At 39.6% G+C, this 14,068-nt stretch overlaps 1 protein-coding gene across 3 annotated transcripts in view; it reads right to left on the reverse strand.

Annotated features, from left to right (window-relative positions):
- Window positions 1–14,068, reverse strand: part of Rpgrip1l (RPGRIP1 like) — a 96,226-nt gene that overhangs the window by 26,219 nt on the left and 55,939 nt on the right. For 2 of the 3 annotated variants that reach the window (XM_021220360.2, XM_029532585.1), the window contains 5 exons: window positions 10,808–10,998; window positions 10,587–10,670; window positions 10,227–10,322; window positions 8,591–8,744; window positions 6,387–6,457 (listed from right to left, as the gene is read on the reverse strand). In XM_021220360.2, coding sequence (XP_021076019.1) covers window positions 6,387–6,457; window positions 8,591–8,744; window positions 10,227–10,322; window positions 10,587–10,670; window positions 10,808–10,998 — 596 coding nt within the window. The remainder of the gene's footprint in view (window positions 1–6,386; window positions 6,458–8,590; window positions 8,745–10,226; window positions 10,323–10,586; window positions 10,671–10,807; window positions 10,999–14,068) is intronic. The other variant, XM_029532588.1, reaches the window with a different exon arrangement.

Here is a 14,068-nt window from a genome sequence, read left to right on the forward strand (position 1 = left end):
TCTCTCTCTCTCTCTCTCTCTCTCTCTCTCTCTCTCTCTCTCTCTCTCTCTCTCTCTCTCTCTGCCTTTCCTATCCTCTCAACTCCCTATGCCCTGAATAAACTCTATTCTATTCTATACTGAACCATGTGGCTCGTCCCTCAGGAGGAAGGGCTGCCTCAGCATGTGCCCGCAGAGGCACCCCTTTCCCCAATACCTTACCACACATCCACGAAACATATCCACTCTCTCTTTATCTTTTTCTAAACACATCATCAACAACAACAACAACTACTACTACCGCTACTATTGCTACTACTACTGGTGACACAATACTTCAACCAAAGTTAATGCCATCAATAATTCAGCAAAATGACACTTTCCCCTGTCACATGATATGCTGGGAAAACCCAAGAACTGAAACCAATCAAACACCAACCCCAACCTCATTTCTGAAGTACCCCATGTGATAATGGTCTTCTGCTCCTGGTGAGATGACTAGGTGTTTTTAGGGTGCTCCCCCCAAACAAGTTGGATTAAAGAGTTTTGACTTTTGGTCATACTTCATAACCTCCAGAAATGTCAGGGGACTGAGGGTCAACCTATCATCGGCTAATGATTTAATTCATCATACCTATGTAACAGAGGTCGAATACAATGCTCCAAGCTGTAAAAGTGCAGATCTCTGAGACAGCAGAGGAGCTATGGAGCCCTCTAGCATGGTGGGCTCAGGCATGGAAGGCCATACATTTCCTTAAACAGCCTGTCCTAAGTGTCTTCACCTACATACAATATGGACAGTAAAAACAAATAAGTGTAATGTAAATCATTACATTTACCAGATTTTTGTAATCATTACAGTTTTAAAAAGATTCCATTTTCACATTAAATGATTTAATTTAAAGTGAGTTAATTGAATCTACCAGAGTTGTTGGGATCCCAGTTTGTTTTCAGAAGCACAGGTAAGACACTTGGATTGAGCTAGGTATCTAGAATGCAGGTTCAGTCCTGGGAGACTGTTCCCTTAAATTGTAGCTTCTGATAATGTTTATAGATTTGTCAGAACTGAAGCAAGTTAGAGGCCATTTATCTGGTGCTTTTTGAAGAAGTCCTTGGTGTATGGGGAAACCCCCACAAACATCTAATTACAGATGAGAGTGAATTGGAGGAATAGAGTTTGTTTTATCTTAGTACTCAGAATTACATAACAACATTCTCTTGTTACTGCGAAGTTCTTAGAGGTGAAAGGCCAATTTTTTTTTTTCAGTTCTGAAATGGTTCCTAGCAGTTCTATATAAAAAAGGATGTATTTATTATAAACAAACACATATATTAACATATATGTAAGGGCAGAACAAATGTAGCAAAATGCCAACAATATGTAGACCTGGATAAAGGATATATAATTGTCTATGATTTTTGTAATCATTACAGTTTTAAAAAGGTCCCATTTTCACATTAAATGATTTGCTAAAGTAGCATTTAGGAAAAAATGACACAATCAATAGGAAATATGCATATACTGTCTTAGTCCATTTTCACAAATGTTACAGATGGGGAATTTATAATTGCTGAAACCATTTGCACAGTTCCAAAGGGTAAGGAGGTCAAGGTCAAGGTGCCTGCCAGTGGGTCTGGTGTCTGCTCTGTGTCTGATGAAGCCTTGATGTGTCCTCCAGAGGGGGACACTGTGCTCTCTTGTGGCAGGGAGCAGAGGCACTCCCTTTCTTCCTGCCTTTTTAGATGAGTGCTAATCTTATTTATGATCTTAGAGTCCAGCCAACCTCTTCAGGCCTCAGCTCTTAACACCACTGCCCTGGAGGTGAAGCGTCAATACTTCCCCAGGAATTGTATTTGGGACAGCAAATTGAAACTGCACTGGCCAACTAAGTTGGAGAGCTGTTTGTTGTGGGTCTTGCACATTGCAGCACGTTTAGTTTAAGCCATGACCTCTGCCCAGGAGATGCCAGGAGCAGTTCCTATTCAAGTGACATTCAGCAATGTTTTCAAACATTTTCAAATGTGCTGCTTTGATGGTCTGGGATTGTAAAAAATAGAAAAACCTTTTCTCTTCATTCAAGGTTAATTAAAGATGATGGATAATGTTTTCAAAGTAAGATTAACTGCCACACTACCCTGTTGTCTACTTTAGGCCAACATCCAAAGTATCTGTTGTTCCACTGCATTGTAAATGAGGCCTGCTCAAAGAGTGGCTCCAGTGTGGTGCATTCTCACATCCCTTACTGTACTCCATGTGAATATCAATTTTCTTTTGTCTTTGAGATGGCACAGCTACAGTAGGACCCTCTTTACTGTGGGATGCAGGGTGTTAATAGTCCAGAGGTTAGATGTGACTAATCTGGTCTATTCCCTCGGGATGGGCATTTTCATGTGAATATCTTTGGCCAACAAGAAAATGAAGCAGGGGTGGAGAGATGGCTCAGCAGTTAAGAGCACTGACTGTTCTACCAGAGGTCCTGAGTTCAATTCCCAGCATCCGCATGGTGGCTCACAACCATCTGTAATGGGATCTAATGCCCTCTTCTGGTGTGTCTGAAGAAAGCAAAATGTTCTCACATATATAAAATGAAGCAGATAAAGTCAGCTAAAGGACTGAAAGGGAAGAAGGTGGGCATGCCAGCTCATTGCATACATGTCCTTTAGGATTGCTAAATTTCTAATCTTAGAACACTTCAAGTGGATTCTTCCTTTCAACATCCTTAACTAAGGAAACGGCTGTAGGCAGTTTCTTTCTTTTAAGATCACAGTTTACTCATTTGAAGAATGAGAAGGTAGGTTAAAAGTAGCTAAGGAATTTAAGTGTTGACTGACTCAGTTTTGATATGGACTCTTGGTATTATTTACAATCTAACTGATGAATTATTAACACTAGTTGGCTGAACACTAGCACATCTTCTGGATCAGTAGAGAGGTTTCCTAAAAGCAGGAGCCTGAGCTGGGTGTGGTGGCGCATGCCTTTAATCCCAGCACTCGGGAGGCAGAGGCAGGCAGATTTCTGAGTTCGAGGCCAGTCTGGTCTACAGCATGAGTTCCAGGGCAGCCAGGGCTATACAGAGAAACCCCGCCTCGAAAAACAAAACAAAACAAAACAACAACAACAAAAAAAGCAGGAGCCTGGTACTGTGTTGACTACCATGGTAGGCAGTGAATCCCTGGCTTACAGCATGCTGTTTATAAACTGACAAGATAAATATACTCTTGCATTACTGTCCCGATAGACCCAGCATTGATTCACTATCTCATTTCTTATATTCTTGTATTCAAAGACTAAATCATTTATGTAACAAAAAAATCAGGTTGAAGTAGGCACTGTCTTACAGAATAAACTACTGAGATAAAAAAAAAAAATCAAACATTCAGACATGACAAATGGAAGGTTCTTAGTGAAATGCTGTGATGGTTGAATTTACTTGCCAACCTGATTAAGCCATAGGTACCCAGACATTTAGTCAATTCATAATGCTTGTGGAATAATTCATGACTTGACAACTGAGTATCTCTGATGTTCTCCTGGATAGCTTAAAATCTAGGTAGACTCAATAAAGCCAACTAATCTCCCTAATGTGGGTGGGCTCTGTTCAATCAGTCCAAGGGACACTGGCACCAGAGGCTGAAGAGGGAGCTCCGTGCTGGGCATGGTGATGCACATCTTTAATCCCAGCACTTGGAAGGTAGAGGCAATAAAATTTCTGAGTTCAAGGCCATCCTGGTCTCTAAAGTGAGTTCAGGATAGTCAGAGCTACACAATGAGACCCTGTCTCAAAAATCTCACACACAAACACACACACACACACACACACACACACACACACACACACACACACAATGAAAAAACAAACAAAGGGAGCTCCTTGTGCTAGTGAGTCATCAAAATGGACAGGCCCTCACACTTGGCCTGAAGCAGATTAGATTCTTGAGCCTGCTGGCTTTCAGATAAGAATGCATACCAGTGGATGTCCTAGTTCTCACAGGCCTTTGACTAAGTCTGGCAATACATAATCCATTCTGAATCACTAGCTTGCTGACTGAAGACCTCTATTACAGTAGCCAAGTCTTATAGTAAATCTTTTTTATCTATCAACTGACTGTCTGTTCATCTGTCCATTTGCCTATCCATCCATCTACCCATCTATCTATTATCTATTGATTTAATCATTCCATCCATCCATCCATCCATCCATCCATCCATCCATTACTTGTGCTTATAACTATAAAACCAAACTTCACACAGAAAGCTTATTTGCTTACTGATATTATTATCAGTTCTAATAGTAGGTTGAGAATTTCTATTCACTGGTTTGATAAGATTATTGAACAGTTTAGTATTTGATTAAGAAAAAATATTAAATTTAACTGAGCACTATAATTAAAACTGCTCAGATAAGCATATATAAAATTCCTTCTTTGATTTATCAGTTTTGAGCAATGAAAATTCCACATACATATGAGGTTACCACAGGTTGGATCATATTAATATAAGTGGTAATTATATGCTAATTACAGTAATGCAACTTTAGAAAGATGAGATTTTTTTTTCTTTATTCACACACATACTATGTATCTGGGGCTGAGTGATCATGAGGACCTGGGTTCGGATCCCCAGTAGCCATGTAAAACCCTGACTGCAGCAGCAGGTCCCTGTAACCTCACTGGGGAGGTGGACCCAGGTAGACAGATTCTTAGTGTCACTGGGCAAACAGTCTAGCCTATCAGTGAGCTCCAGGTTCAGAGAGACCATGGTTTTAAATAAGGTGGAGAGTGATGAAAACATCTAATATCAGCCTTTGATCTCTACATGCACACATATCACACACACACACACACACACACACACACACACACACACACACACACAAATGTCTACCTTTGTTTCACAGAGGCATTGTAACAAATATGCTATGGTCGTAGCTTTGTTTTACAGAGACATCACGCTTAGAATATGTGAAAGAGGAGTTAAAATGAAGTATTGGATTTTTTCAATAAAGCAGGAATTCTAAAAATAAAATAAAATATCCAGGGGAGTTACTACAGATGAGGAGAGAGTGCTAAGCCTTTTCATTCTCTCTCTCCCTCCCTTGGTCCCTCCATCCTTGCTTTCCTCATTTTGGCTCTAGTGATGAGAATCTAGACCTTGAATGCCTGGCAAGTGTTTGACCACTGAACCACACCCACGGATCCTGTCTCTTTCCTGAAAAACAATCGTTACATATTTATTTCTTGTGTGTGTATGGATGTGTGGCTCTGTGTGCCGTGGCATGTGTGTGGAGAGGACAACTTGCAGGAGTCTGTGTTTTCCTTCCATGTGGGATCCAGGGATTGAACACAATGGCTTCAGGACCCACTACCCACTGGAGCAGCTGACTGCCTTGCTTCTTTCTTTGAGGCAAGGCTTGAACTTGTGCTTTTCCTGCCCCATTCTTCTGAATGTTAGGGACTTAGGCATGTAAAACCTGCTTGTGCTATTTACATTGACTTTATAAAACCTTTCTCTTCCCTTCATGATAAAAATGATATATGCAAGAAATCTCCCATTTATATTTTAAAATATAATTTTCATTTCATTGTTTCAGTATATATACTATATTTCAACAATGTGATACAAACCAAAGAATTCTTGGACATGTTTAATTATTTCCTGAGTAATTAAATTTGTCAGGAGTGAAATAACAGTTTATCGATAGATATATTTAGATTTGAATACTCTATGAAGCTAAGTAGATGTGCTTTTATAGTTTCAATGCAATCTCACAGTTGTAGTCTCTGAGATGCAGATCTACTTTAATGTATTTTTATGTAAAGAAAATGGAAGGGAAGTTGGCTGGTTTTAGCAAGAAGTGGATCATTCTACCAGTGTTGAAAACAAGAATACCAGGTATCCTTAAATTCTTATTTTAAGAATACCAGGTATTCTTGAAAGAAGTGATGCTTACATGCTGAGGTCTATTTCATAATACAAATAAAGATGGGGCTGGGGATGTGTTTCAGTAGGTTAGTGCTTGCTGTGTAATTCTCTAACCCAGCACTAGGGAAATGGAGATAAGAAGATCCTTGGGGCATGCTTGCCAGATAGTCTGGCCCAACTGGCAGGTCCAGAAAGAGACCTCTTACAAAACAAGATACAGAGTTAGTGAGGAAGGCCCCTGAGGTTGATCTCTCACCTCTACACATATGTACAAACATGTGCCTTCATATAAACATGTCCACACACACATATAAACATGTCCATGTACACACATAAACACATAGAGAAATTGTATCAGTACAACTGTCTTGCAGGAGACACATTAAAATTTTTCCAGAAACATTTTTGCCTTAAATTTCCATTTATGCTGAGAACGGAAGTCAGCCGTAGTTTAGAACACTGCATCTGGCATGGAGGTACTCACCTGTTTGGTATTCGTGGAGACAGAACTTGGAATGATACAGTCATCACTGTCCGAAGCTGATCTGTCTTCATCTGTCAGAAAACATGAGGTGACATTTACTCAGGTCAGCCAATCTATGTATTGTACATAAGTACAGTACAGACGAACAACTCAACAGCCAGCTCTATCACTTTCAGCTGCCAAGGACATTTGCGTGTATGCGTTAGGAAAGGAAAATATGACCTGAAAACTAATGAAGTGTAAGGTAAAAGATGTGGCTTTTTTCTCTTAAAATTTTCTTTAGTTGTCTGTTCTCTCTCTCCTCTCCCCCACCTCTCTGTCTCTCTCTCTTTCTCTCTCTGTGTGTGTTTCAGGGCCACTACACGTGTGGAGGTCAGAGGACAGCTTGTGGGAGTCAGTTCTCCCCTTCCATTGTGTGAGTTTGGAGAATGAAACCCAGGCTCTTGGGGCTGGTGGCAAGCACCTGTTCCCACTGAGTCCACTCCCCAGTCCCTCTTTTTCCCTCTTTATAGCTGTACTTCTTTTAAACAACTGAAGAAATTACTAAGCATAATAAAGTCCAGATCTTTCAATGTTCTGTTTACTGTACTTTTAAACTAGAAGCAGTTTTATAAATTTCCATATATGGTGGTAGAAAACAAACCTGAAAACATTCAAGCTTTATTTCATTCACAAGTAGAGAGCACAATTAAGAGCAAGTATAGCTAATGCCTGCACAGGGAAGGTGGGCTGCTAATGCCTACACAGGGAAGGTGGACTGTTCTTTCTTTTAAAAACAGGAACTATTTCAATGGAAAAAATATCAAAGACTGAAGGAAGGGGAGGAAAATGAATGAAAGCAAGGTATAATGAATGACATATAGGTATGGAGATGTAGTGAGGAAATCCATTACTTTGTGTATTAGCCTAAAAAAATTAGTAAAATCAGAATATGGTTAACTACTGTTGAAAATTTATCGATGCCATTGTGAACAACGTCAATGAGAAGTCGAATGTCCTAATGTTCACCTTTTCCTTCCTTTATGGGTCACTGTGTGTTTGAGGGATGCTATGCACATCTGTGCTGACTAACCAGCCAGCAGCCTGCACGGGTCTATGCCAAGGTATAGTATCACCACTCATGCCATGCATATATCTTACAGGGCAGTATATGGAAGCAGGACTATGCCATAGCAGTGGTGTGCTTTTTAACAAAACTGTACTGTGACAAAGTCTTTCTATACCATCCACAATTCTTTCTGTTTTTCACCTCAACAGGAAGCAGATGAAACTGTGTCACTAGGCCATCTGCAGCTGTGGCTACATAGCGAGAGCTGGCCTTTTCCTATCCATGCAATTGAACACGAGACATAAGACATCTATCCAAGGCTAGATTCAACTAGTTATTGTCGTCCTACAGTAGGGTCATCAATTTCCCTCCTACGCATTGTTTTATGTTGCCGTATGAATTTTTATCTACTTAGTAGTTAAGTCTGAGAGGCACTGGGTACCTGCTAGAGTGTCTGGCAAGTAATGCACAAAGACGGTGGGGGTGGGAAGTGGGGACTGACACACAGCCCAGCTCTGATATGGCATCCAAGCTTTCATAAAGCCAAGCCCACATCTGTTATCACATAGCAGATATTTTCCAATGGCTTATACAAAATACTGTGTAAAAAAAAAAATCAATGCTACCCTTCCTTACTTTTAAGAATTAAAAAATACAGTTCTATTATGGTAAAAACACATATACGATAAACTATATACATGTTTAAACTACAAATTTTGGTATTTGACATTTAATTCTGTGGCACTAGCTTCCCAATTAAAATAGCATATAGGAGCCGGCAAGATGGTTCAGTGGATAAAGGAGCCTGTCACCAAGCCTGATGACTTGAAGTTGACACCTGGAACCTACATGAAAGGAGAGAACCTACCTGCAAAAGCAGTTATCTGACTTCCAAATATGTGTGTAGCATGCATACATGTACATACACATGCAAAATAAACTTGTATTCGATGCAGGAGCCCCAAGCTGACCTAAGAAGAGAGAGACTTGCACCTACCACTTCTGCCAAGAGGCGAGCATCACGAGGTGGAGTCACTACTGAGTGACGTGTGTGTGTGTGTGTGTGTGTGTGTGTGTGTGTGTGTGGCAGGCATGCCCTCGCAGAGAATGCAAAGCAGAGTCTGCTAAACAATGACAGTTTTAACAGAAAAGTCACCTTCTGGCTCCAATTCTTCAGTTATTTCTGTTTCATCTTCAGAGGAAGCCACGCTTTGTGATGCAAGCTGGCCCTCAGATAGCAAAGAGATGTCGTCTTCTTTCCCTTGTTGCATTTCCCCCACATTTTCTTCTACCTTAGCCACACCGCTTTCCTGAAACATGCAGAAGAGAAGCACAGTGCTATATTTGTTGGGTCTTACAGCGTTCTTGCTGAAGCACTTGAATAATATAATGTACATTTGAGACTCGATTACACAGGTATATAGCTGGGTATGGTGTCTTAGCCTGATAATCCCAGCACTCAAAAGGCGGAAGATTCCAACAATTTGAGACCAGCATGGGCTGAAAGAAGAAGTGAGTTCTGAGCCACTCTGAGCTACAGGTGAGCTTCTGTCTCTAAATCACCATCGCCACCGCCACTGCCACCACCATGTCTCTTCCTCCTCCTCCACCACCACTACCAATACTATTACCACCACCACTACCAGTACTATTACCACCACCACCACTTCCATTTCTATCTCTATCACCTCTACCTCTACAACCACCATCGCTACTCAACAAAACACGTGGAGATATGCTACACAGTTATTAAAGACTCCCTAGAAAATAGTCACTTAGGTTATATAAACAGATGAAAACACACAGGTCAATAAAAATCTAAATATACATTAAGAATGAATGATTTCATTTAGCCTGGTGTGGTAGTACATGTCTGTAATACTATCACATGGAGGTAGAAGCTGGAGGATACACATCCAAAGTCATCCATAGATACACAGTGAGTTTGAGACCAGCCTGGCATACAAAAAATCCTGTCTCAACAGAATTAAACAAAACAATAAAATATGTATTAATTTCAAAATGACTTTTACATTGATTTTTAGTTTATAAACATATGTATTTCCTATCAATATATGAATAACCATATATATTGAATTTATTATTAAAAAAATATTTCTATCATAAAAAAGTCATATTCTTTTTTTTTTTTTTTTTTTACAATCTAACAATTCAATTTTTATTTTATATAGGTTATTATTTGGCCATGACATGCATTTTACAAGATGATAGTCTGTAGGTGAGTAGAATTAGGATAACTTTGCAGGAAAACACTATGATCCTTTAAAATATTCACAATTATTTGCAATTCCTTTCTTCTCAGATTATAATGAAGAATTTAAGTGCCTATAGTATAGAAGACAAGTCAGTCACAAGGCAAAGATATGTCCTGCATTGACTTCTCTAGTACCTCAGCTTCTTACAAAATAGCATGTACTGTGGAGAGGCAAAAGACATCTGTCTAAACAGAGAGGTTCCATCCTTTAACCCTACAGAGTCCCACATTATTGTGTGAAAATAGGGAGTTCATCAACAGACTCCATGTGATTTCCTGAAAAAANANATATATTAATAAAAGAGTTTGGGAGCAGGAGAGATGGCTCGTCATTTAAGGGCATGCATGGTTCTAGCAGAAAACCTGAGCTTAGTCCCAAGCACTCTTAGAGGGGTAAAAAGTCATATTCAAATGTAGGGGAAATGCTATGATTTCCTTAATCATGTCTAACACACAAGACAAAGCCCTTTAAGTCCCAAAATAAACCTTTCAAAATAATTTTAATACAAAGGCATACCTTGGAAGGATACGTAACAGCTGACATACTATTTTCTGGTTTTGGTCCCACTTCTGGAGAATTGTCTTTTATATCTTTAGGGGGAGGAGAAGTCTCCTTGAATTAATGGGAAAAATCATGTATGTTATTTTGTATTCATTACATGGTTTTAGGAAGGTACATGTTTGACGGTGTAAGATCTAGAAACTCAGTGGGAATCTGGAAAGGGATATAGGGTCATGGAACAATATCAAACACTACAACCTTGTACCACAGTAAAGACGGGCTGTGCTTACTGTCTCTGCCTATGTCAAAGGTACAGTATAGTCTATCCTCTCCGGTACTTGATACAGGAAAGGGAAATTGGTATTTATTACTTACAGGACTTGGATGTGACATGGTATCCGCAAAAGAGACCTTTTTGTCCATAAATTTTAAACGCTGTCTTGGTTTAGGTTTTGGTGCCTAAAATAAAACAATATGTCAGACTATAATAACCATTACATTTTAGATGAGACTTCGGCTAGTTTTAGGTGCAATTATTTGGGTATTGAGTTTATATTCAAGTATTTTAAATGAAATCAAAAGTCATTGTTACTCACTACAACTGATGTAACATCTGAGGACGTTGGAGGTAGTCTCTGGACAGCCTCTGGCTCTTCTCTGCAAATGAACTTTCCAAGGTCTTCAGTGGTTATTGATCCACTTGGTGGAAAGTAGGTAAATTTCCACTTCAATATAACTTGGATAGTTCCTGCAGCATGCTTTTCCTTATCCATTAACTCAAATATTCCTGAAAATTATGAAAATCATTTTCTAATGTCTGCATGAAGCTTCGTTATTTTAGGAATCACAGTGGGGCCCTGGGAGCCCAAAGGCTAGGGAAGCAGGTGCCTAGCTGGATCTTCACCTCACCCACCAGTTCTCCAGGTCCAATCCCCTAGTCTTCTCCCCAACTCTGCAGCAGAGCATCTACTGAGGTCTCCCTTCCTTTCTGACTCTATTTCCAATAGAGTACAGAGACCTTTTCCTCCATCCTTCCTTCCTCCGACTCATTCTATGACCCCAGCCTCCAACACCAGCAAGCATTCTCTGGGAATGTCTGACTCACAGGCCAGGGAAAGGAGTAGGCTAACTGCAGATCTTCACCTCTCTTTCTTCTCCTCCAAATCCAATCTTCCCTTTGCACCCCCAGCTCTGTTGCAGGCTCCCTGCTGCTGCCTTGCCCCCTCCCTGTTCCCACAAATAGAAAACATAGATCTTCCCCTCCAAACTTTTTTTTGTTTTTACTCCACTCATTGTTTCATCCTAGCCCCTCGCTGCAGCAGGCACTCCCTGGGAGCCCACAGGCCACACCTAGGAAAGCAGGTAGCTTAATTGGATCTTCACCCTCCCTTCTCTCCTCCCAACCCAATCCCCTAGTCTCACCTCCAGCTCTACAGCAGACTCCCTGTTGTGGCCTCTCCTTACTCTCTGTCCTCATTCCCAGGAGACTAAGCAGATCCCCTGTACTGTAGACCCCCCTAAGCCCTCACTCCTAATCCAGCCTCATTCCCACATATCAGGTTCCAATACCTAGGTACTTTTAGCCTAGAACTCGTCCCCCTACCTCCACCCCATGGTCACACCTATCAGAATCCCGGAAGATTTTCCTACTAGTCACCACTCTCTCCTAAGAACCACAGAGGGCAACAAAAATCAAGGAACAAAACACCTACCCAACACAACCAAGACTGGATATGAGCACCTAGAATTTCAATCTTCCCAAACCCAGATGCCTAGATGCCAACAAAAAACCCACAGTCAATAATAACCTGGGCAAAATATTTCCATTACAGCCCAGAAATGCTACCACCGTAGGCACTGAATATTGCAACATAGCTGAAGCACAATACAAGGACCTTAAAATAGCCTTTATGAATCTGATAGAGGTCCATAAGAAGGAGATTGATAAATCCCTTAGTGAAATCTATGAAAACACAAACAGCAGAAGGATATGGATAAAATACTCAAGACCTGAAAGTAGAAATAAAATCAATATAGAAAATCCAAGCTGAGGGAAATCAGAAAATGAACAAAATTAGAAACTTGTACAAGAACCTCAAAAGCCACACAATATAAGAGACGGAAGAGAGAATCTCAGGCATTGAACACATGATAGAAGAAATGGATACCCAGGTCAAAGAAAATGTTAAATCTAAAAAGATCCTGGCACAAAACATCCAAGAGATCTGGGACACTATGAAAAAATCAAATCTAATAATATGACTAGAGGAAGGAGAAGAAGCCCAGGCCAAAGGCACAGAAAATATTTTCAACAAAATCACAGAAGAAAATTTCCCTAACCTAAAGGAGGCGATTCTTATTAAAGTAAAAGAAGCACACAGAGCACCGAATAGACGAGGAAAGAGAAAAAGAAAGAAAGAAAGAAAGAAAGAAAGAAAGAAAGAAATTCAACTCAGCACATAATAATCAAAACCCTAAATGTATAGAACAAGGAAAGAATATTAAAAGACACAAGTGAAAAAGACCCAGAAATATATAAAGGCAGACCTATTAGAATTATACCTGACTTCTCAATGGAGACTCTATAAACCAAAAGGGCCCAAACAGATGTGCTAAAGAATCTAAGAGACCACAAATGCTTTCACAAATTACTATAGCCAATAAAGCCTTCAAACATCATAGATGGGGAAAAAAATGAGCATTCTATGATAAAGCAAAATTTAAGCATTATCTTCCTACAAGTCAATAGATTTCTCTAATTAACCTAAAGAGGTTAGGCACATGAAAGAAAACACAGGAAATAAATAATCACAAATCAGAAAAATCAAAAGAATGGAAACGCACACACACCAGCAGCAGCAGCAGCAGCAGCAACAACAACAACAACATAACAACAACAACAACAACAACAACATAAGAGGAATCAGCATCACTGATCATTGGTATCTTTCAACATCAACAGTGAAAATTCCCCAATAAAGCCAAAAGACTAACAAAATGGATGCAAAAACAGGATCGATCTTTCTGCTGCACCAAGAAACACATCTTAACATTAAGGCTTCAGGATAAAGGTTAGGAAAAAGATGTTCCAAACAAGTAGACCTAAGAAACAAGCTGGTGAGGCCCCTTTTAATATCTTATGAGATAGATTTCAATCCGAAATTAATCAGAAGAGATAGGGAAGGACACTATAAAGTAATCAAAGGAAAAAAAAAAAAAACCTCACCAAGAGGCCATTGTAATTCTTAACATCTAATTCTTATCAAGGACAAGGGCACCCAAGTTCACAAATGAAATACTACTACAGGTTAAGTCACATATTGACCCTCACACACTGATAGTGGGAGACTTAAATACCGTGCTCCCAGCAATCGACAGATCATCCAGACAAAAACTAAACAGAAATGTTGGAGCTAACTGTTATAAACTAAATGGTACTAACAGATATTTATAGAGTATTTCACCTAAAAACAAAAGAATATACACTCTTCCTGGCACTTTCTCCAAAACTGAGCACATATTTGGACACAAAGTAAGTCTCAATGGATATAAGAAGAAGGTTGAAATAGCACCTGCATCGTATCTGACCACTTTTTAAATTTAAAATTTAAGATTAAATTTATATATCATCAACATCAGAAAACTTACAAACTCGTGGAAACTGAACAATTCATTATTGAATAAAAATGGGTTAAGAGAAATTAAGAAATTCAACTTTCTAGAATTGATTGAAAATGATTGCACAACACATTAAAACTTACGATATGTAAAGAAGGCTGTTCTAAGAGGCAGATTCACGGTACTAAGTGCCTATAAGAAAAAAAAAGTGAGAAGCCAGGTGTGGTCCTCACTCCTAT

This window comes from Mus pahari, chromosome 20, assembly GCF_900095145.1.
Source record: "Mus pahari chromosome 20, PAHARI_EIJ_v1.1, whole genome shotgun sequence".
NCBI classification, from domain to species: Eukaryota; Metazoa; Chordata; class Mammalia; order Rodentia; family Muridae; genus Mus; species Mus pahari.